General features: G+C 40.4%; 1 protein-coding gene across 2 annotated transcripts in view; it reads left to right on the top strand.

Moving 5' to 3' along the window:
• Positions 1 to 25,014, top strand: part of SLC24A4 (solute carrier family 24 member 4) — a 141,121-nt gene that overhangs the window by 102,394 nt on the left and 13,713 nt on the right. For both annotated transcript variants that reach the window (XM_006133660.5, XM_075926689.2), the window contains exons 8-13: positions 1,046 to 1,071; positions 1,885 to 1,938; positions 4,226 to 4,368; positions 10,675 to 10,844; positions 11,763 to 11,907; positions 22,292 to 22,458. In XM_006133660.5, coding sequence (XP_006133722.2) covers positions 1,046 to 1,071; positions 1,885 to 1,938; positions 4,226 to 4,368; positions 10,675 to 10,844; positions 11,763 to 11,907; positions 22,292 to 22,458 — 705 coding nt within the window. The remainder of the gene's footprint in view (positions 1 to 1,045; positions 1,072 to 1,884; positions 1,939 to 4,225; positions 4,369 to 10,674; positions 10,845 to 11,762; positions 11,908 to 22,291; positions 22,459 to 25,014) is intronic.

Raw genomic sequence — 25,014 nt, 5'->3', positions numbered from 1 at the left:
TCCCCTTGCCTGCAAACAATGACCTGGAGCCAATGGGAGCTGCAAGGCTCCATTGTCATGGTGCAGGTAAGTAAACAAACCAGCATGGCCAGTTAGCATGTTTCTCAAAGCGGTTTCATGGACCATTTTGAGAAACACTAATCTAATTGCTTGTGTCCTGGCCCCTCTTTTATTACAAATTAAGTACTTACTCCAGTCCCAGGTTGGAGTGTTCCATCCTCTTACAAGCAGCTTCTCTTGGAACATGCAGGGATCTACAAACTTCATACCATACTAAAGATGACAATCTTGCTTTGGGGGGCACATTAAATTTGCCCCCATATACTCCTGGCAAAGTGCCAACACAGCAGAGTATGGTTGGCAAAGTCGGGGTGTATATGAAATGACTTTATATTTTTCCAAAGCACTGTAGTAACACTTGTATTTATATATTTAAATGTGTGGTAACAGGAAGAGGGAGACTCATCTTAATTTATTTTATTCATAATAGAAACATACAGCAACAGCCCATTCAGCCACACTGCTGGCATATAGTGGAGTTAAATTGGGGTCAACAACTGTTCTGATGAACTAGCTATGTAGCTGCAGGCTGGAAAAACAATTCTGGAGCACATTTTGAAGGGACTTGATGGAAAATAGGAGACCACACAGTTTTATGAGCCCTACCATTCTTTCAGCCACATGATTGCTAATTCTCAAACATTTGTGCGCGCGTGTGTGTGTGTGTGTGTGTGTGTGTGTGTGTGTGTGTGTGTGTGAGAGAGAGAGAGAGAGAGAGAGAGAGAGACTTTAATATCAGCCTCTAAGAAAGGCCCAAATCTTGGCTTTAGGGTTGGTGCTACAGTACTGACAGCCTATAAAGTAGAAGCTTTGAGATGGGAAGGGTGGGAAGGAGAAAGCTCCAGCAGCTTGAGATTGGAAATGACAGTGTAGCAAATAAGTAAATATACCTCTGTGAAGCTTCTTAGCCTGCTGTATAGAGCTGCTGACCAGTTTTGAAGTGGACTGGAGAACTAGTCAATTTCTTTGTTTCCTTTTCTTCCAGTTCATATATGATGAGCAAATAATGTGGTAAGTTTTTTATTAATAAATTCTCAAATTACTGTATTCTTCATGTCACTGATCAGTAGCTACAGATTCAATGCTTACATCCTGTACAAAGGCAGGGCAGCCTGCAGGGTGTGAGTGAGCACTGGATTTGACCCACAGGAGACACCACTTGCTGTCTTTATTTTTTTTTAATGATAAATAGTGAAAACCAAAGGAAGAATAATAGCCAGACAACATTAACAGCCCCTGCCCATGCTTGAGTTTGCAGAGTGTAGCATGGAGAGCAGGAAGCACTTTCATCCCCTTACACACTTGAACCAAGGACAGCCAAATACAGGTGCAGTGCTTTTCCCAATCAAGCTATAAAGAAGTGTTAGCACTTTCAGTAGCACCACATACCACAAAGAAATTGTGGTGAAGGGCCATGTCCCTCTCTTCCTTCATTCCCCTCAACACCCAAACTGGGGAGCCCTTCCCGCCCCCAGATCTAGGGGAGAGCAAGCTGCATTTCCTGAAAGAAGGCATAAGAGCCATTCCAAAGCACCTGATGAGCTCTGCTGGCCGAATGGCTCTGGTCACTGCTTCTGGCAGGATGCAGCTCTATTTTCCTTAGCTCTTGCACAGTTCTGTAATGTTTACGTAAAATATTCATAAAACGTGTGTTATTCAAACCTCAAAGAGTTTTGCTTCTTCTGGGACCTGAAACCTTCTCTAATGCTACCCCTGGGAATTCAGTGCACACAAAGGCAGAGAACACTTTCCCTGCTGAACATACCAAAGATTAGAGCAACTCCTATGACCCTATTAATCCCTTTCCTGTTTTCTCTCTTTGAGGTGGGAGAGCCTTATTCTCATCATTATGTATTCCTTCTACATACTTATCATGAAGTAAGTACTTCTGCCCTTTGGGTGCTCTTTAATTGTAACTTGTTCCTCTGGAATTGCATCATGCTCTGATCTCAAGCTGAGGGGAACTGTAACAATCTCATTTCCCTGTCTTACCTCCCCCACTTTTGTGCTACCCTCTCGGGGTATGTACTACAGACAGCAGCAAGTCTGTGGATGTTTTGTTGTTATTATATAATAGGTCACAGCCAATCTAAGAGGTGGCTGAGGAAAAAGTCAAAAAATGGATTCGCTAGTGCTATGACTGTAAAGTAGCATGGAAATTATCGGTGAAACAGAACATGAATATATATTTTAGGGGCTTTTTTCTAGAGGGCATTCTCCCAGTTTTACCACCATTTGTGATTGTGGGTCCTTGTAAATTGGGAACTTTCCTGTTTTAGGGCCTTGTCCAAGCATCCCTGGTAGCTTTATAAACACCAGCAGTTTGACTTGGTTTCTGTAATCTCTGTGAACTGACCAGTGAAAGAGCTACCAGGCAACCAGCTAAGCATGTATTTACCAGAAAAACATCTCCTGAAAGACATCCTCTGTACACTGTCGACCTGTCACATGTTGACACCCTTATTACTGTTGTTATACTGGCTCAGCTACTGTCACACTTCCTGACAGCAGTTAGCCAGGCCCCTTGCCCACAAATCCAACTCTCCAAGACATTACATCTGCATTGGGGCTACTCATTTGCAATGCAGCACCTGATTATGGCTTAATTTTCCTCTTTCACCAGGAAATAAAGTCCTCATATTTTGGCAGTTTTTACTGCAACAGAAATCCTTACCTCTCAGACTACGTCTAGACTACAGGCTACTTGCCCAAGAAATTTTTTCGGAAGAGATCTTCCAAAAAAACTTCTTGTGAAAGAGAACATACACATTGCAAAATTGCATCGAAAAAGCTATGCACTTTTTCAAAAGATAGCGTCTAGGCTGCCTACACGCTATCTCGCATGTCAGCTGTGATTGCTATAGACAGAATGGCCATCAGGGCACCTGTGCTTTTTCCTCTTCCCTCTTCTTCCGAAAAAACTCCCTCTTCCCCGTCTACACATGCCTTTTTGCGAAAGAGCTCTTTTGGAAAAAGGCGTTCTTCCTCATAGAATGAGGATTACCAACATCTCAAAAACTACTCTGCTCTTTCGATTTACTTGCAGAAGAACGCAATTGCAGTGTAGCTGAAACAAAATACAGGACTATGTAGCACTTTAAAGACTAACAAGATGGTTTATTAGATGATGAGCTTTCGTGGGCCAGACCCACTTCCTCAGATCAAATAGTGGAAGAAAATAGTCACAACCATATATACCAAAGGATACAATTAAAAAAATGCAGTGTAGACATTCTTCAAGTTTTGTCAGAAAAATGGCCTTTTTTCCTGACAAAACTCTGTAGTGTAGACATACTCTCCGTTCTGTCATAAGAGTGATAACATGCACCCTATAATGTGAAACAAGTATTTTAAATGACTTCCTCAGTGGAGGCATTTAAATCAGAAAGCTGCTGATAAATGTTCAGAGATAAGGAGGTAATCCTTAAAGGAAGGAGAAGAAGAGCAGCTCAGGACTGATGTACATGTCTCAAAAATAGTTGCTATGTAATGGTTCTCTTATAGCCTATAGACTATTAAGGAGTTAATGTGAAACTCTTATTAACACGAAGGAGTATATTCAACGTGGCATCTGTGTTTGACAGATTTCAGTGAAATTCATTTAGGTGTAATTGCGCCTATATTGATAGTAAATTTTAGAAATCCTATAAGGTTCATGACCCATGAACAAACTAAAGTCTTAGGGGACAGAAGAACCCTTGTATATACTTAAACCTCTCAGTATACAGAGGATGTCCTTCAGGCTCCTTTGATGTGGAATTTGATCCTGCCAAAAGCTTGTCCTAGGGCCTAAATTCTATTCTGTATGCTGCTGCAGCCATGCTCTTTGATATAGAGATGAAGACTGGTGAGGCTTCACATCCAGCATGCAGTGCTTCATCTTGGGCTAAATGCCTTCCAGGGAATGTATTTTTGAGTTGAAACCGTGTTTTCGGCATCCTATAGGGGAGATGTAGTCCATGTTCTTCTGTCAGGTTGCAAAATGGCCTTCAGGTTGTCAAAGTTTAGTCACAGTACTGAGTTTGATAATCTCAGTTGTTTTCTATCTTAATGTTGGTTGTCACAAAATAATCCTTTTGTGCTGGGTTTCACTGCATCAGCCTGGGAGCTTGCAGAACTATTCCAATAATCCAGCATTCTCAGACCTGTTGCTTTGCACTTTCAGGTACAATGTGAAGATGCAAAAGTTGTTCACCATCAAAAGCATGAATGTTGGGAATGGCAATACAGTCAGCAATGAGCTGGAAGATGGTAATGAATGTTATAACATAAGCTATGATGACCCATCCATGCCATTGCTATGGAAAGGTAAGGCTGAGCAGACAGGAAGTGAAGAGAGTTGGCATACAGTGTGGGGTTTTTTTTCAATTATGATCAAAACAGTGATAATATTCAATCTTAAGAAGGATGATGACATTTTATTGGGCTAACTTGACAGATCCAGTGCAACCAAGCCTTTGTGAATCATACTTCCTTCTAGAGATGAAGAAGCATGCTGCTTTGTACTCTTGCAGCATTGCTATCTTCTACTCTCTGGTTCAGCAATAAGAGAATGAGTTACAAAACCATAAGTGAAACATTTTATTTTCTGTGAAAGTAATTTGCACTGTCTGTTACTTAATTCTCACCCATCTTAAAGTGCACTCTGCATTGGAGTGGAATGGCCAGAGTGGTAGCAATTGGGGCAAAAGAAACCATCCTAATATGAGGTTGAGTTTGAAAACTAGGAAGACAAGGTCTCTTCCTAAACAAATATCTAAGGGATGTATGAAAGGGGGAAAGGGGTTTTTTGGCAGCCACATACAGAAGATGTCCTGCTGCCTTTACAGCATGAGCGAGTCTACACGTTTGTTCTTCATGAATCTTTCAGCTCTGCTGCATTTCCTTCTGTCTGCTGTTTGTATCTCCTTCTCTGTCTGCAAACTCAAGTCCTTGCTGCCTGTGAGACTCAGCCCCTCTCACTTCTTGAGCGCTTCCTGACTGGACAGGTCTTGCTGCTTCTTTATTTTCAAAAGTCAGGGACCTGTACCTCCTGGAAATGTGACAGCATTGGGAAAGGGCAGATAGTGGTATAAGGGAGGTGGGCTAAAGCTATGTTTGCCCAATGCATTTTGGGTCACTCCCCTTCACCACAGATTTGGAATATGACCTCTCCTGTTTTCTACCATCTGGATTTAAATTAGGAGCTCTCCAGGGTAGGCATTGTCTTTTACAATCTCTTTGTACAGGGTTTAGCATAATGGGCCCCAATCTCAGCTGGGATCATTTAGTATAAATAATAAATATGAAAAATTAAATAAATGAATCTATTTCTTATATGAAGCCATGGCATGGCTAAGAGAAAAACGCTTTGTAGCAAGTATTAGGATCTTTCTTTATGTTGGCTGTCTGGGTAACAGCAGGACTGCTGCACAGTGAACTATCCGTTCTCCTGAATGCATGGAAGATTTACTCAGGATTCAGAGAATAATCTTCCTATATGGCAAAAAGGTGGGTAGTGGTGTACATCACCCAATTGGTCAGAGTCCTTTCAAGGGGTATTGGGGTTGATCTGCTCCATCAGGGAATATATGTGAGGTTAGAATGCAGACCTAGCATTTCAGTGTCTGGCATGAAAGCTATTTTGCTGTGTGACTTTAGCCAAGTCACATATATTTTTTAAGCTCCAATTTCTCTAGTCACTGTGTAAAATTGGGCCTAATAATACTGAATGGTAACTTACCCCCATCTATCTCCTGGACATACTGCGAGGACAAATTAATGTTTGTAAAGTGCTCTGAGCATCTTAAAGGCATCACATAAAGAGACTAACAAAATCCTAGGTCCAGTCAAATTTCATACCCTTCAAACTTTTCCCACAACAAATTTCTTCCATGTTAACTTTTCAGCTGCTTTGAGGACAAATCCCTCCCCAAATCTAATGCCCCTCCCCTTTGTCAGTCTCAGATCTGCTGTGAGAGGAGGAGCCCATGGCCTCGAGATTACATGGGAGGGACCAAACCACCACTAGAAAGCAGAGATGGGGTAGCATGGGAATGGGCATTGGTATGGGGACAGTGGACAGAGGGATGGAATGGGACCTGCCTACCAGGAGAAAGAGAAGACAGGTGGGAGAAAGATGACTGCTGTGAAGGAGATGCGATAGGTAGTGGGGAGAGGAGCTTCAGCCAGGTTGCCTCACAACTAAGTGCATCAGGCAGCAAGATCCATCACCTAAAGGCGGTTGCATCCCAGGTGAGGGATTTTGCCGGACCCAGGGGTGGTCATTTCTGGCCCCCCAGCCACCAGCCTCCTCCAGCCCTAGCCCGACTGCTGCCTTCCCAGCTGGCTCCCCCATCTCACTGGCCCCACTACCCTGTGAGCCCCGCTGCCCTACCAGGCAGCCCCACCTCCTCTGCTCACTGGGCTTCTACTGCCGCGCCACACAGCCCCACCACCTGTGTGTGCACTGGGCTCCTGCTCCAGCCTGCAGGGCTCTTGGGTGCTAGCTCTCCAGTGGGACTCTCTGGTCCTGGAACATCTGTGGTCCTGTCCAAACCCAGATGTTGCTGGACTAGAGTGTCCTGGTCAAGAGAGTTTCAACCTGTAACTTGCCGTGACCTTCCACTACCTCTGCCTGGACTTGCCCTTGACCAGCTTCCTCCTGAGCTGAGCTCCACCTTCCTCAAGTACTGCCAGTGTGTGGGGTGGGGGGGGGGGGGACTGGGGAGGCTGCTGTTAGCTGTAGGGATGTAAACGAGTAGTCGACTATATGATTAACCGATAAGCCTAGGCTTGGGCCCACTGTGGACAGAGACTGGTCCCCATCAGCAGCCCCTGCTGCTGGACCAACCTCTGCCTGTGGCCAGCCTGGGCTACTGAAGGCTGAGGTTGCTTCACGGCAGCCTCACATCTCCTCCCCTCCCCCCCCTGCAGCAGCCTCTCTTTATAGGGAGCTGGACCCCCGTGGACAGGATCTGTTGCCACCCTGTGCTCCTGCCTCTGTGTAAGAGGCAGCAGCGCAGGGCAGCAGGTCTACACAGGGAGTTGGTTTTTAAACTGGCTCCCCTCGTGGACCAGCTCCCATGTGGCACCCTGCGCTGCTGCCTCTGGTACAGAGGGGGTTTCCCTGCCAGTGGGGCTGGATTGCATTGGCTGCCAGTCCCACCCCTGGAGATTATAGTAGTCAAGTAACTGATAAGAATTCATGCAGTTACTTGACTATTCAATTACCCAATATCATCCCTAATCAGCTGTAGGCAGCAATCCAGCTGACCTGCTGCCTTGCTTCCTGCTTGTAGCTAGCAAATTTCAGAATCTACTTTTACATCTCCTCCGGGGTTCAGAGGTCTGGATCTGACCTTAATCTGTCCCTATCCATACAAACAAAGTCTGATTACATTCTCACACAGAACAGCTGCTCTCAGTTAGATACTTTCTTCCTGCTGGTGATGGGAATTCTGTTACTGTAGGTGCAGATAAAAAGGAAGTTCACATACAGTATATCTGCCTTTGATGCTCATGAGTTTTATTACTTTCAAGAGCTTCCACTGGTGAAACATAAAAAGTTCCATTACTGGATTTTCATAGAGAGAGAGCTTTTCACCCTGAGAAAAATTCAATTTCAAGGACGAGTTCTGTGGCAAAAGATTTGTACTCTTGTTAATAATGCTCCCATTCTAAAAAGACAGGCACAGTAGATCAGTGCTCTGGGCTTTTTTTTTTTTATTAATATTGACTCACGCTGCCCTCAAATGACATGGGTTGGATTCCTCGTTGGTAACAGAAAGCTCTCACCAAGTCTGTATTGAACACAGGTTAGATGCACCAGGGCTTCATTCAAAGCCTGTTGAAGTCAATGAATGGCTTTTCACTGACTTTAGTAGGCTTTGCATCAGACCCTGAGTGATGATCAGAAAGTTTGCCTATTTATGGGAAAAAATACCATGGCTGGGGGATATTTCCCTTACAGGATGTACAAAGGAGTCACAGAAAATGCTTTTTCTTTATTTGTAAAAACCACTAATGCTCTTTGTGAAATGGGACCCAGCTGGACCATATGGAGCTGGGCCATGTGTCTTCAGAAGCAGATGGCATCAGATTGAAGAGAAAAACAGGCAAGAGAAATGTACTGTGTCAGCCCCAGGGCTACAGTAAGTCATATACCCATAATCACTGCACTGTATTTCAGTGATATAGTTTTTACCTGTAATTCATCAAAAGTCCTTTTGACCTGAGTGAGTTTTTCCATAATCTCATTAGTGCTCCTAAAATTAGTTCCATTGTGACTGCACTGCTTCTGTGTTATTTTCACTGGCAAGTTGCATGATCAAGGAGTGCTTTTGAGACTTCACTAGAGACATTCACTTGAGAACAGCTAATCTAGAGAGACTGCATTATATCAAAGATCTTAGGGCTTTCTTTTTTACCAGGATTGTTGTCAAACATTTTTTTTCTTGACTAATCCAAGAGTTAGACTGCTATGGGTGAGTTTCCTTTAAATGAGAGTCAGATCATGACTTGTGAGGTTCAGGCTATCTTGCTTATAACACTTCTTCACAGGAAAAATAGCCTCAGTGTAATCACTTCCCAGAGAGCCCTCAGAAGAGCACTGCTTCTTATTTTGCATCAACTGCAATATTCCATTAAATTAACTGGCTGAAGATATTGAGAGTGGGAGGATAATTGCTGCTTTACCTTCACCCAGCATAAAATTATTTCTAGTTTCATCCTTCATTGTAGATTAAACTGCAAGGCAAAACTACTTAACTGATTTCCTGTGCAGAACATTTTTTTCTTTTGAAACTTTAAGGTATCTTTATATGTATCGTGTGAGCACAATGCCTTTACTGAAAGCCTTATTTTAATGAAACACAAAATGATCTCTTGCAAAGTTCTACCTCCCTCAATGTCAAGAGGTAGAGTAAAGGAGGATAAAAGGGTTTACTAGTGATTTGCAATCTCAACTTGGTTTTTTGGGGGGATTAATGTTAATGGGAGGATCTGTTCTCAGACCTCAAAATGTGTTAGAAGATGCTACCACCAGCTTCAAAAGATTATGTGGTTTGCACATGTTGTATGGAAACTGACCTCCTAAAAAACAAAAATATGTAACCACTAGAGTGAATAACAAATGTAGGCTCAGTTATTATGTAGCTTGCTATGCATTTATATGACAGATCAATTGTAATTCCTTCATTTGAGTTGAATGTTTTCCCAGATTTCTTTTGCTTCCTGGCTGAAACTATGCACTAATGATTGTCTTTCACTTTTGCCTCCTAAATTCTGCTCCTCTTAATGTAAGTAATCTGCTGTTCAAAAAAATTAAAGGGCAATTACACAAGCAGAGAAGAATTCTGTTTTCTCTCCCTACTTACTACAAAGATACTTTTTATATCAGTCACATGCATACTTCTTTCCCTGTTTTCTAACTGCACATGGGTATGTCTCCTGTCTGCTGAGCCTTGCTGCGCTTGCTGTGTGTAGTTGGTAGTGTTTATGGAAATACTAGCATGGATTTGTTAAATTTAAGAAGCTTTGAGTTGCACTTTTATTGTGTTTTAGTATAGTGTCTTTTATTACTGTAATACGTACCACAAAACCTTTACCTTTGTATGATTTTAAAGTTCTTTTGTACTAAAGGATCAAATGTAACAATTGTCTAGAAATAATTGTGTTAAATTTGGGTAGTTTGAAATCCCATATTGATAATATTCTATACAATTAAAATTAAGATCTGCAGGGAGCGGGAACCCAACACTAAGGGTCTCTGACAGGCGTCTAGAAGAGGCAACAGGCTGCATAGACGCTAAGCACCTTAAACAAACTGGATAGCAGTACAGTTTTCAGAGAGCAGTATATGCTCTCTCAGTTGTGGGTGGCTTGTGCAAAGATTGCTAATCCATGATGAATGGTGATGGTATGTAAACAAAGAAAAATGGCTAGATGTAAACACAGAATGAATGGTTAGATGGGAAGTATACAAGCCCATTTTTACTCAAAGTAGTGAAACCCTGTTCAGCACATCATCTGAATCAGATAGATGGGGAGAGCCAGTGATGATCAAATTCAGGAGGCTCAAGAAACACTATGGCTACGTCTACTGGCATCCCTTCCGGAAAAGGGATGCTAATGTAGCACATCGGAATAGCAAAATCCGCGGGGGATTTAAATATCCCCCGCGGTATTTGCATTAACATGGCTGCCGCTTTTTTCCAGCTTGGAGATAAGCCGGAGAAAAGCGCCAGTCTAGATGTGATTCTCCGGAAAATAAGCCCTTTTCCGGAGGATCTCTTCAAAGTAGGAATAAGAGATCCTCCGGAAAAGGGCTTATTTTCCGGAGAATCATGTCTAGACTGGCGCTTTTCTCCGGCTTATCTCCAAGCTGGAAAAAAGCGGCAGCCATGTTAATGCAAATACCGCCGGGGATATTTAAATCCCCCGCGGATTTTGCTATTCCGATGTGCTACATTAGCATCCCTTTTCCGGAAGGGATGCCAGTGTAGACGTAGCCAATGGGATTGTTGCTAGGAAATTCAAGACTTCAGGTAAATGTGATCCCTGCATGAGTGACAATGGGACAATTCTAGGCAAAGGGAAGCATTCCTATCTAACTCTTGGCATTGTGATCACTAGTGAAGGGAAAACAGCAATATGGCAAAAATACAGTGGTGATGGTGGATGAGATCATCTGCTCCAGTCCCCCGAAATTCCGCTTCCCTGAAGCTGGCTTACGAATAATGATTACAAATAAATTTGGACCAAGAACCAGATTGCGGATGGCAAGCAGACTCATTATTAATGAGGTAAGTTCACTAAAAGAATAACAAATGAGTGCTTTGAAGGGAGTTTGCCAAAGGACCGCCGTCCCACTTAGTATTCGTTTGGTGCTGGAATCACAGGTTGGCTCTCCAACTCTGCTCTTAGGACAGCAGAGACTTATCTCACTGCATAGGAGCCATACTAAGCCCTTTTCACTGAAGGGTAGATCACTGTGGAAAGGGGGCCCATGAAGGTATAAGGGCAGTAAAGAATAAGAAGTTCTTCTATCAGGAGAAGAGGGTGGATGTTTTTCCCCTTTAGACACTTGGAATTGAATGTGAGCACTTATAAGAGTAATGAACTGAGTGAAGGAAGATACTATGATAGATAAATCAACCATAAGGCCTTATTAGTTTTAATATTTAATATCAGATTTGAGTACAGTGTCTCAGCTTCCACTATGTAGTGAATATTTATTCTGAATAGGAACCACTGTAGCTATGGTAGTGCAGTGAGTATAACAATATGTGCTCCAGAAAAGCAACGGATAACCCTTATGTTTAATCAGACCAGGGATGCTGTAGGGCAGGATCTTTAAATTCTACCCAATGGGGTGGAAGGGGAGTGGGGAAGGAACTGGAAAGGGGCAGATGTGACCTTAATTAATTAATGTTTCGTTTGAAGGACAACACCTCTGATAGTATAGCAGTTCCTTGAGTACAGCACTGCAGCGTCACCTCTGGGTATGAGCCCAGCTCCTGGCTTGAGGCTTGAAACCATGGGTGAGAAGTGCATCCCAATGAGCCATGCTCATTAATCTGTGCTAAAATGGGATACATTTGAGAATTTAATTAGGAGTCTCCAAGGTGTTAGGATTTCAAAGAAGACAACTGACCAGGTGAACAAGATTAGCAAAGTTTTTCAAAGATGACATTGGTGTTTTGGTCTGTGTTCCTGTGCAGCGTCAGCGACTGATCCACTCTGCCAATGGCATGAGCAAACCACTTCAAAATGGGAAACATGAAAATATTGAAAATGGGAACATTATTGTGGAAAATCAAGAGGAGGAGAATGAGCATGACAACATGTCTCCATTTTCAGCCCCCGGTAGGTTTGATCTTGAAGAGAAGGAGGATGCTATACAACGAACAACAAAATGTAATTAAAATGCCAAAAAGCAAGAGTCAGTCAGTCAGGTGGGTGGGGACTATAAAATTGATTTGAAGTTCTTATGCTAAGGTTGGATGACAATAACATCCAGGGTTTAGGCCACTGACTCCCAATTGAGATGTGCAGAAGTGACGAAGGTACTGCTTGACTGGAGATTTGGGTAAGTATTCAAGACTGATCTGGAATTTTCCAGGATTGGGATGTATGTATAAATGTGATAATTGGAAGAGAGGGAACTAAATATATAGTCTACATAGACCAATCTAACCAACATACCCCCAATAATAGTCTTGGAATGAACTACTTACACTGCCTCCTGGAAAAGGATAAGCTGGTGCCATGTATGTTAATGTCAGGACAGAAAGACTTCTTCGTGGAAAAGGAAGTTAAAAAGAGGTTCATAATAACAAGTGGAAGATAGGCCCTCGTGGTTATATGCATATGTAGTTCTCATGTGTAAAAAGTGACTAACATTACTCACATTTTGAAAGCACTTTGAAATCCTTTCATGAAAGGGGCTCTCTAGAAAGGGGCTATCTATCTGTTAAAATGACAATTTACATTCTGCCACTAAAATTTAGCCACATCTGGAATGGTGAAAAATAGCTGTTTAAAGCAGAAAACTGACTTCTGTTGAAACTGAAAGAGGAATTTTAGCTGTTGAACATTAAAGAGGAGAGAATCTTCTTTGGTTTCTGTGAGATCCAATTGCTAAAATGCTAATGATCAAGCTAGAAATGCAGTTGATTTTGGGAAATACTGGAGCACATTTTTTATAGTATGCACTTTATTATTGGAACTGATAGTGTGCACTGTTTGGAACCCACTGTGTAATAAATATCAGTTCTCCTGTGAAGTTGAAACATGGAAGACAACTGATCTGTTAAAAAACCAGACCTGTTAGATTGCTGACAAAACAAGTGCATTTATGTAGGTTTTTTTTACTGTTTGTACAACAGAATAAACGAAGTTTATTTACATGTATGGATGCACATGACCATTCCAATGTCACAATTTGAAATCACTGAAAATATAAACAGATAAGTATATACACAGGATTGAATGGTCAGGTTTGTAAAGATAATTTTTAATATAGATATTTTCAGTACATGATCCTTTGTTTCCAGTTCTGTTTGGAGCATCACAGTTCTTTTTACCAAATAGTTCTTTTCATATTTCTACACAGAGCAGAAGCTGAGCATTGGGCAAATGTCACCCGAGCTAAAGCTTTATTACTACTACTATTACTACCACTACTACTACAATAAATCACTTCTCTGGTGGCTGGAACCTTTTTCGTTTCTGGGTTTGTTCAGTACCTAGGTCCTGGTCTACACTAGGGAGTTACTTCGAAATAACTTCACTTATTTCAAAATAACAAGTGGAGCATCCACACTACAAAGCTCATTATTTCAAAATAACTGGCTGATTATTTCAAAATAATAACTCCCACTTTCCATAAGGAATAACACTTATTTCAAAATAGTTATTTCAAAGTAGCAGTAGTGTGGATGCTCCACTGCTGCTATTTTGAAATAACTACCTCCCGCCCCCACACACACTGACACAGTCATTCAAAGTAATTATTCCCCAGTGCTTCCTGGGGCTTTAAGTCGAGGAGGTGTGTTCATATTAAGGGAGCCCGCCTCCGACTAATTTTAAGGCTTCCCGGTAGTGTGGATGCACTATTTTCAAATAGTTATTTTGGGAGTTATTATTTCAAAATAAGTTCTTTTGAAATATCTTCCTAGTGTAGACATGCTCTAGGAGATTTGATTTAAAATTAGAGGGGGAAAAAAGATCCTAGTAAGGTTTCCTGTGTACTATAATATTCATGGTAGCAGAATGGTTTGAACTGAAGACAGGGCTCCAAGTTATGCCATTGGTATTGTTTTAAGGCAGTCTTTCTGGATTTATTAAGAATGGTTTTTTTGGATAATTGAGGCCCAACAGGCTAAAGAGGAATGCCTGATGAGATATTTCAGACTGTGAGAGAGCAAAAGTTCAGCTAGAAGTGAAAAAGTTTACATAAGAGCAGAGAGAGTAGATATTTTAAATCCTCATCATTATTTTCAGCTTTTCTTACTCCCCTGTTGTCTGGGGATGATTATCTATTGCTTGGATGCTCATTGCTCAGCTCACATTCTCTGAGGGAGAATTCTGTTATTTTTTGCTCTCGAAAGCACCTACTTCAATAACATTGGGAAAATGTAAAGAAACAACACCATGCTTTGTTGTTGTTGAAGTGCCCTGGTACAATCAGCAGCCTAAAAAAAAATCTGACATTTGAAATTGGCTTTAGGGAGAAAGGCAATTTTCAGACAGCTTCCCAGTGTCCCCTCTGTCTATCTTTTGATGCATTTTCAGACCAGGAATAAGTAACATACATTTTCTAAAGATCAGAAGTTCATGTATTCTTTCTGTACTATAAAGAGCTCTATGAAGAATAGACACTGAAAGGACTTTCCAAGTTAGGTGCTTGCAGTTTGCAAAGTAGGGAATTCACTTTAATTAAAGTTTATTTTTTAGAGCCCCAGTTAAGATGGCTATGGATTAGTCCAACCTTTTTTCCTGCAGTTCCATAGTCACACATTTTTTGGTTTTCTCTTGCTTCTTCCTAAGAACGGCCATACTGGGTCAGACCAAGAGTCCATCTAGCCCAGTATCCTGTCTACCGACAGTAGCCAATACCAGATGCCCGAGAGGGAAGGAACACAACAGGTAATCCTCATGTGATCCCTCCCCTGTCACTCACTGCCAGAGAAACCAGAGGCTAGGGACACCATTCCTACCCATCCTGGCTAATAGCCATTGATGTACCCAATCTCCATGAATCTATGTAGCTCTTTTTTGGATCCTGTTAAAGTCCTAGCCTTCACCACATCCTTTGGCAAGGAGTTCTTCAAGTTACACACCAGGGTTACTTTTGTCAGAACATTCTTCTGAAATAGATGTAAGTGCAATTTAATCTACCTCCGAGTCATGCTGAATTTGAATGTATTGTCTCAGTGATCTACTCCCTGTTATATGTGGTGTCCCCTCAGTAGTGGGGCTCAGTCACATAACTAAGGCTTTGGGGGATGGGAATTGGAAGTAAAGGGAGAGTTACGTGAAGGAAGTAAAGATAGTCTCAATTTACAATATCCAGGCTGGATCCGAGTCTGAATTTCAAACACCCAAGTTCTGAGCCCAGGGTTGGTTCAGGCCCATCTCAAGATGCCACACAAAAGCAACAGCTGCCACGGCAGGGATTATTATACTATCAGATCTTGGCTTTGGCTTGTCGGGAAAAGTAACTGTGCTTCCTAAAGAGAAAGTATCTTGATCTCTCATGGCCTGCACGTTATCATTTGGACAGCTAGCTCTTAAGAGCTGAGGTTCCTTTGATACTTTACTGTTTGATTAATATGAAGTAGACTATAAACAGCATATAAACTACAAAATGTAAAGAGTGAGATAATTAAAGCACCATTACAATTAAACATTTTTTTTACATACTCAGTTTAAAAAATTATGAAAAGAAAATAGGTCTCATCTCTCCACTAGAATAATAGCTACTTAAATCCCTTTTATTCAAACTGGGGTTGTTAAATAATACAATTTAAAACAGAACTTAAGCCCAGAAGATTGTGTACAAACTAATAAATTGTTCATCCTCAGAAGGGCTCCAAAGAAAGAATTCTCTCCCTATGTCAGTGCTCATTTAAGATCTGATGATCTAGAAGGGGAAGACAGTGCTCAGTGTTAAGTGTGGAGAAACTGAGTTGAGGAATGACCACAGGATTATTTCATTTCCTGGGCAGATGGAGGCCAGGTATCCAATTATGGTGGTGACTCACTTGACTTTGCAAGGGGAGGTGTCCTTGTCACTCCTTGGGAGCAGCATTTTTAAGAAATGCTGTAGTACATCAGAATGAGGTTGAGTCAGCAGATCTTAAGACTGAACTGATGAAAAAGAGCCTTTGCACAACCTAGGTTCAGGAAAAGCACTTAAATACATCCTTAACTGTAAGCACATAGTGAAATCCCATTTATTGTCACCTCTTCAAATCTCTTGTAAAAAGGTGTGTAGATTGTTTTGAACTCTCATTGCCTTAATGGAAGTTGAGAACCCATTGTTGCACAGGATGGGTTCTAAATTCACTATAATGAAATACAGTGTTTGTGAAGATAAGAAATTATTTCCAGAACTAAAAAGATAGAGCTGCTGGCCAAGGAGGTTAGAAAATCCTACCCATTATCCTATTGTACCTGCATCTTGGAAGACAACATTAAAAACAGAGGCAGCTTTGGAACAAAACTTGCAGATTTGATGTTGCCCTATGATATTCCATTTGTAACACACCAAATGAACTGAGCTATCCCTAGGAGTCAATGTTATCTAGGGACAACATTGTGATAAAAATTCAGTTTCCCTCTTAGGCTGCTCTGTTTGCATTTATTTTTTGGGTTGCTGGTCTCTATCACAGAATATATATCTGTGCAGATTCATATAATGCAAGATATAAACTGATTTTTCAAAAATGAGGAAAATGTGTTTGTCAATTATTCTCCTCCTTAGTAAGAAAGATGTTGGTCCCTGTTGTGATTTGATTTGCATTTTAATTTTTATCCCAGAGGTATACACAAAGGGATTATGACTGCTTTAAGTAGCACTAGTATGTTTTATCCATCACTATAGGAAATCTGCTCATATAGGCAGTAACAAAACAGACAGTAATAAGAGAAATCAAACAAACAGTGGAACTAGCAAGACACATAGTGAGCAGCTCCACTCAATAACTTCTTTCTTTTTGTTGCATCCCCTCCTTTGTAAATCTAAAGTAATTCCATAATACTGGAGGGCAAAATTTGTCTTTGTTGACTTGAATAATTTCTTGACCTGTCTTCATTGTAGTGTACTGTTCCTTTAAGAAACCTTGTAAGGGCATACACCAGGAAATATAACTTGCTGGATCCCGTCATGCTGCAAACAAATTGATCTCTGAAAGTCTGTAATAAAGTTCTGTTTGTTGGAGCTAGGATTGGCAGGGAAATCAGAATTTCCACACTACAGAAATGTTTGAGGTTTTGAATACTATTTTCCAATTTGGAATGAAAAAATAAAAACCTTGACATTTTTTGCAGGTCAGACTCTGAAAAACTGTCATTCTGTAAAGGGCAGTTTCTATCAAAGCAACAAAAAACATTCAGACATACAATTTCAGAACTCCTCTAGTTTGAACCTTTTGGGTTGTGTCTCTGGTTTCCATGATTGGTTCCACAGTAGGGATGCAACACTTATAAACTATTAATTTAATAAGTGCCTCTTACAGCAGACTCTTAAAAACAAATTAGGCTGATTGTCTAATTTACATACTCTGAATTTCATACACTAATCCAATCAATCCTTAGCCCTTAAGAATAACACCACTTTGGTTGCACAATGATACTTCTTGCTTGGTTTAGTACAAGAGCCCCTATGTGGAGCTGTACATTCCCCATTACTACATGACTTAAGATCAAAATTTGAATTAAATATTACTGATATAAATAATTCTAAATCTCAGCTGTAAATATAAAGCATAATTAGGACCCAGGAGATAAAGAATTTAAAATTGATTAAAAATACTTTTGTTTAAAAAGCTAAAGAAACAAAATTTTGAAATTTAAGAAATACTTTTTAAAAAAGCAAACACATGGACAGTTGATGTAAATGGGCACAACTCAATTGATTCAGTAGAGCTTCTCAGATTTACACTATCTGAGGATTTGGAGGATTAGCCAAGGGAATCTATTGCCATCAGTTACACTGAAGCAAAATGGTTGGTAGAATTACAAAAAGGACTAGAGTAAGGATTGTCAGCAATTGTTTTTAAAGTTTCAAAATTTCAAATCAAAACAGAGGAAGTAAATGCAGAACATTCTATGAAATCTTTTCTGTTTCTTAACCAGCCCTACATCTGAGATTTATGTGAATTAATAATAATAATATTTGTAGTATGTCCACTTGGGATAAACATTTGCAAGAGGTGTCAACACTTATGCTTTAACACTTATGCTTCAGCCAGTAACTGCCTGTGGTTAGAAAGAAGCTCCCTCCATAACTGTCTTTTTTTGTTGAGGGTTTTGACACTTTTTTCTAAAGCATTTGGTTCAATCATTATCAGAGAAGATACTATACTAGATGGACCGTTGTTTCTAGTCTCTCTGGCAGTTCTCAATTTAAGTTATACCACAATATGCTGAATAATGCATTCTTCCTACTCATCTACTCCTTCAATCCCAGAAGAAATGATTCAGTGGCCTAGATATCAAGTTTGAAACACCTGAACTGCTACAGTGCTCTTGACTCCTGGCAGTGTCATCATAGCTTTTGGCCCATCTAAGGTAGTTAAAACTGAGTTCCATGTGTAACGCTGCCTGCAGTGATTCAAGAGTATGAGTACCAGTGTTGTTAGGAACCAGGGCACCAGCTTGTAAATTCTATACTAGACTTTGCTGACCAATTATCAAGTACAAACTCCTCCGGTGCTATAAGAAGGAGCCATAGATCATCCCCATGGTACTCCAATCTGTCTTGCCACCCAGGTGTGCATGTCTTTGTGGTAAATCATCCTTTACATCAAGAATCACAGCAATATTCAGGTTACTGAATATTGGACCAGTCACTTACTGCAAGTCAATGCACTATAGATCTCACACCAAGGACAACAATTGTAGCCAATTCTGCAATAAACGATAGAGATTTATGAAACAGGAAAAAGAAACAGAGCTATTTACACATTTTAAAGCATGTAAACATATGCACGCAAATGAGTTACAATGTTAAGTTTCAAAAGTAATAAGCCTCTATGTTTATCAAGGTTTATATGTTCTTTAGGGCTAACCCAGGCTATGCAGCAGGGCATTTCTAGAAACCTTGGGCCAGAGACCAAGCAGCATAAAGATACCTTGTTTCATTTGTATGGGTTTTTTATCCCCCTGCAGACATGTGCTCTGAGTTTGCAGCTGATGGGGACAATCCACTTGCATGACCCCATTTCATGGGAGGAAGAGCAGAACAACAATGTGTTTTATCTTCTTAACATCTGCCTATTGGGAAGTCAGTAAAACATTCTGTTGATAAGCAGCCCTTCAAGCTAATGTAATGTCTCTCCTGTCTGGTGATTTACATAGTCACAGAGGCTCATAATACAAACACTCAAATATGACCTTCCAAAATGAAATATTGATGTTATAAATGAGATTAATGCATGCAGCAACTCAAAAGCATTGCATAAATTCTAAACACTAAACACATTCTTAGAATTATAACAGCTGTTTTACCAATACTAATGTACAGATGAGCCAGACTGCTTCCAGACTGATTCAGTTGAGACATGGGGACTTCAGCATGAACTGTCACTTTGTCTCCAGTGTCACACTATTTTGGTTTACCAAGTGTGGGGTTTTTGGATGAAACTTTAAAACCAAGTTCCTATCTCCTATATGTGGGTATTTCACATCTTATAACAACAACAACAAAATCTTCTGACACTTCTTAAAAGTAGATGTTTGACAATGTTCCCTTCTCATTACAGTTTTATTGTGTGTTATTAATGTGTTACCTTTCACCTAGGAATGACTGCATTTTAAAGTCATTCATGCTAAAGTTTCTAAAACTTTTTGAGAGGAAATAAAAGAATGAAGCATTAGAACGTATACTGAAAATTGATATACAACTTATTATTGTAGCACTGTCACTTGGTTCTCATAAACAATGTAATAGGCCTCCCAGAGAATGATCTCTGTGAAATGTTTGGCTCTCAAAGGCTAGGTCTAGACTGCAGGCTTCTTTCGGAAGAAGTGTTCTGGAAGACATCTTCCAAGAGAGAGCGTCCACACTGCCAAAGCGCATTGAAAAAGTGATCTGCTTTTTTGAAAGATAGTGTCCACAGTGAATGGACACTATCTCGCATTTAATCTGTGATCATTACTATGGATGGAGTGGCCACTAGGGCATGTGCTTTTTTTCTTTCCTCTTCTTTAGGAAGAATGCCCTCTTCCCCCTCCACACACCCCTTTTCCCGAAAGAGCTCTTTCAGAAAAAGGCTTCTTCCTTGTAGAAAGAGGTTTACCAATGTCAGAAAAACCCCTCTGTTCTTTTGATTTTTTTTGAAAGAACGCAATTGCAGTTTTTTCGGAAAAACAGCCATTTTTTTTTTTAAAAAAAAACCCCTCTGTAATGTAGACATAGCCTTTAAAGCCTCTGATATATAATACAGAGCATATGGATTTGGAAAATATTAAATTACTTTAAACAAGGCTGGAATTGTTCTGCTCTCAGCTACGCTAGTATAATTAATCAGTAACTCTACCTTAGTCAGTTACACCAGTGTAAAACTCATGTAAATTAGAGCAGAATCCCTAGAGTGAACCAGTTTCTCCTTTGGGGAAATAATTAAGGACCAGATTCTGATCTCACTTATGCTGGTGTAACACTTCCTTGGCTTTAGACCTGATCTATATGGGTATGTCTACACTTGCACCCTAGTTCGAACTAGGGATGCAAATGCAGGCATTCGAAATTGCTAATGAAGCGGGGATTTAAATATCCCACGCTTCATTAGCATGATCTCGCCAGCACGCTAGTTTGAATCACAGCTGATTTGAACCAGGAAGTGCGTGCCGGGATGCATTAGTTCGAACCAAAAAATGAGGGAGCCCCAGTGCACTTGGCCCAAGAAGCTGGAAGTGACAGTTCCCCACTCGGTCCTGGAGCATCAGGGCCCCCAGTGCAGCAAAGAGCTGCTGCTGCTGCCCCCTGGTCCTCCTTTAGGGGAGCTGCAGGACAGTGGGGAGCCTAAGGCACCCCCTGAGGGTGGGGGAGGAGAATCCTGAGCCTTGGCCATCTCTTCCCCTTCTGGGGACTCTGTTGAGGCTGGGGGGCAGGGCAACATCGAGTAACGTGTTGACGTCATTTTTTCACCCTGCATGAAAAACTTTCTTTAATATATGGAGAGACAAGTGTGGAGTTAGCAGTAGCTATCTTTCATTTCTTTACTGAGGGCATATAACTTGACAGGGATCCTGCCCAAGGTTTTGAATCCACAAAGCACTTAAGGACATGCTAAACAGTGAATCTTCAAATTGACTTTCCACTAGTTTTGCTAAATTAGGGCCTAAAAATGAAGTTCTATGACAAAAAATAGAAATTCCTGTTAAAAACAGTGGTCCAGCTATCTTCATTGCAGCACAGCCTCATGTAAGCAATGAAAAGTTGGAGTTCTGGCATTGTTCCTACCATCTTTTAAAGCTGAAGATAGCATCACATTGTTTGTTGTGTCCTCTACAACTAATTTTTGCTGCATTAAAGAAAGCATCAAGGGTTATTAATCAAGATTCTATTCTCCTTTACAACAGTTGTACATTGACTACAGTGGAGATGTATCTGTTTTTTATTCTTTGGATGACTATCAGTTACAGAACAGCACACTTGTATAGAACTTTCATAGATAATGATCAGGGCATTTATACTATTTCACAAAATCCTCCGCAAGCTTAATTTTATCTGAAACAAAACTACATAAAGAGCACTTGGCTGTGCCCCTCATTTGTCATTCTGGAAAGCGAACTGGCATAATGCTTTAAAAATGTCTCAAGGAATATGAATATAATCCCTAGTCTCTGAAAATCCCGTTAAAATTCTGATCTCATTAATTGAGATTTACATGCACATTAGCAACACTTCACACTTTTGAAACATTGGCATTTCATGTCTTGTCTGTGAAGCAAAGAGCATGTATTGTAATGCAGATAATAATCTATTATTTGTAAATTCTCTAGCACTAGATCCTTCACAGGCACAGTCTAGAATGAGAGTCAAAGTCTCTGCTTTTGTATCAACTAAAAGTTTCAGTGATATTGCACAGAAGTGAGACCGTATTTACACTGTTCTTTAAAAAATGAAGTTGTAAGTTGCTTTTCATTTCAGGTGGGGTGCTTACTGGTAAGATAAAGTGCCCTTTAATGGCAGTACTATCAACCTTCTGCTTCAAAATCAAAAGAGCAATATATTGTGGCTCAATTTCATTGTTGGTTGTATGTACATTGTGTCTGGTTTGTATCAGAGAGAACCCTACAGATGTATCCAAAGGCAGAACTTAACATACTATACATAGGAAGAAAATGGTTATATGGGGACAAGGAAGACAAATAACCTCCAAACCAAAATGCATAGCTGTAACCAAGCCTGTTTGTATTTTCCTCCTCCATTCATGTAGTGTGTATATATATACAACTGGGCCTGGTGCTGCAGGGACACTAAAGTTAAATATATTATTTTCCTTTCTTTCTGCAGATGGAAAAATGAACAAAGTAAAATGGATTTTGACATGGCCATTGCTATTCCTACTCTTTTGTACCATTCCAAACTGCAGTAAACCACGTTGGGAGAACTTCTTTATGCTGACATTCATTTTATCCACTCTGTGGATTGCTTTGTTCTCCTATTTTATGGTGTGGATGGTAAGTGGATGTGACAAAACCTTGTTTTAAGAAATTAAATGTGCAACCCAGATGGCAAACATCTTCAGTGCTAATCCTAGTTTGTTTTAGATGTACAAAAAACAAAAATGTAGTCACAGTAGGGTGTGTGCTGTCTAGTAGTTATTCTAATATCTGATCTATGTGCTAGTCTCTCTTCTGGACAGTACTTTTGGACCATATTTTTAAGGTCGGGGAGATAAAGATACAAATAGGGACCTAGTGTGATTTTCAAAAGTTTCTCAGCACCTTGCTCCTAATATTGAATAGGAGTTAGGGCTTTATGTACTTTTGAAAAAACCCAGTAGGTGCCTATATGCATCTTTAGGCACCTAATACCTTTAAAAATATGGCCCTAAGGCCTGATCCTGACACATACTCACAGAGTAATTCAGATGAGTAATAAAGGCTGCAGGATCAGAATCCGTATAAAATGCTTTGGATGGAATGAACTGTATTAATCCCAAGTATTATTTTCCCAATTAGTAAGAGTCCCATAGAAGTTACTTATAAACCTTTTCAGTTGCTCTGGTGAAGTTACATCAGGTATGGTCCATTCAGAAACATTCTTCTTGAAATACTAGTCCATGTGATTCACTCTAATTTTGTTAGTACATATTGCTTAAATGCATATTTTCATCTAGAGGAGATATGAATAGTACAGTCACTCAGATTAGACTCTTTGTCATTAAAAAAGCTATTTTGTCATTTTAAAAAGGCATCCTCTTTCTATTCAAAGAGAAACAGAGCTAATGAGAAGTCATGTTCGTATTTCTGAGGGGTAGGCAGGTCAGTAGCAGAGTGGATAAAGCATTTTCCTCAATTAAAAATCAATAAAATGAAAAAAATCAAACTATTTCATAATATGTACTGTGGGAAATGAAATATGTAACAGAACGGTGTGACCTTTTGGAAGCATCTTCATTTACAAGCAGCTGATAGTCATAACTTGCTTGAGGCTTGAGAGCTGTGTGTCACAGCTTTATTTGTCTGGTGTACATATTGATAACTCTGACAGTATTTTATACATTTGGGGATTATCTTATTTTTCTGTTTCCACTTGAATATAGTATTTTCCCTTAAATTGTTGTTTAACGTATTACATTATATAATAAAGCACTCTCTATCTGATTTACAATATGTGGCAACACTGGTTGAGAGATTCATATTCCAGCTATTCATTCTTCCTGGTACCACATTGCCACACCTTCATTTAGCAACTGTACTTCAGTAAAGGATGCTCTCAACCCTGGTTTCAGTTTCAGAACTGGAAAGATCAAAGGCATGAAGTAACAGTGTCTCTGATATCTAACTTTCAAGATGCGCCCAGGCATCAGTGTCCCCACAAATACTCTCTCAGCATATGTCTACACTGCAGAGTTTTTCCAGAAAAATGGCCATTTTTCTGGAAAAACTACACATATGGACACACATCAATTGCGTTCTTTCAACAGAAAGTCAAAAGAATGCAGAGATTTTTCTGACAGTGGTAAAACTCTTTCTACGAGGAAGAAGCCTTTTTCCGAAAGAACTCTTTCGGAAAAAGGCATGTGTTTTTTTCGAAAGAAGAGGCCTCCCAGAAAAAGCACAGGTGCCCTGATGGCCACTCTGTCCATAGTAATCACAACTTAAATGTGAGATAGTGTCCAATCAATATGGATGCTATCTTTTGAAAAAACCAGAAACATGGTGCCACTGAAAAAAGAGCCCAAACAAACATTCTTTACCCAGTTCTGCTTCAGGATCACTGCCTGCTTTAGTCTGTGGAAATTCTTCCCTTTGGTTGCAGGGGTTCCCAAGAGTCCTTTGTGCCTTGGTTGCATGGATCTGCAAACAGACTTTTCTTACGCATGCAAGCACAATACAGGGTTGCAGCACTGGGATTCATGGGCTTAATCGGCTAGAGCAATGAAGTAGCTGTCTACTTCTGTCTCAAATGTTCCTGCTTCGCCCCTCTTATTCTTCCCAAAGGCTACTTCCTAGGCTTGCTTAGCTGGATGGCTGTTAAGCCTTCTCTCTGGCCACTTTTCACAGTATTTTAACACACTCCCTCTTGAGACCCTTCCTCCCATCCTTATTGGGATCCCTATCACAGGCTGCTGACTCTCCCTAGGCTCATCCAAAGCTTCACTTGGGCCTTTTGTCCAGAGAGACTCAGGCTCTGTTCCCTTCAGGAATGTTGCTGTCAAGAGCTTCAGAACAAGTCTTGCCTCTTCCCAAGCCATTCTCTTGCTATGGCAAAGGGAGATCTTTTATAGTTCTGCCCTCTTCCCAGGATGCATTGCTGCCAAACGAACAGCTGCTTTCAGTCCTGATAACCACACAGCCTTTCACTGTTGCAGGCAGAACATAAGAGCAGGCTGTGCTTGCCTGTAAGTGCCCTTAAGGGCTGCACATCATGTTACAAATATTCAAAGAGGAGCACTTTAAATGGCTTTCATAAAACCCTTAAGAGTGTGCCTATGAGTACTTACTGTTTCATTGCTGGAGATTTTTAGTCAGAATGTTGCTACAATTTTGTATCATTACAGAAATGTT

The sequence above is a fragment of the Pelodiscus sinensis genome, chromosome 5 (genome assembly GCF_052426305.1).
Source record: "Pelodiscus sinensis isolate ZL-2025 chromosome 5, ASM5242630v1, whole genome shotgun sequence".
In the NCBI taxonomy this organism is placed as follows: Eukaryota; Metazoa; Chordata; order Testudines; family Trionychidae; genus Pelodiscus; species Pelodiscus sinensis.
Note: the sequence above shows the minus strand (reverse complement) of the source record. Positions and strands in the feature narration are given on the sequence as shown.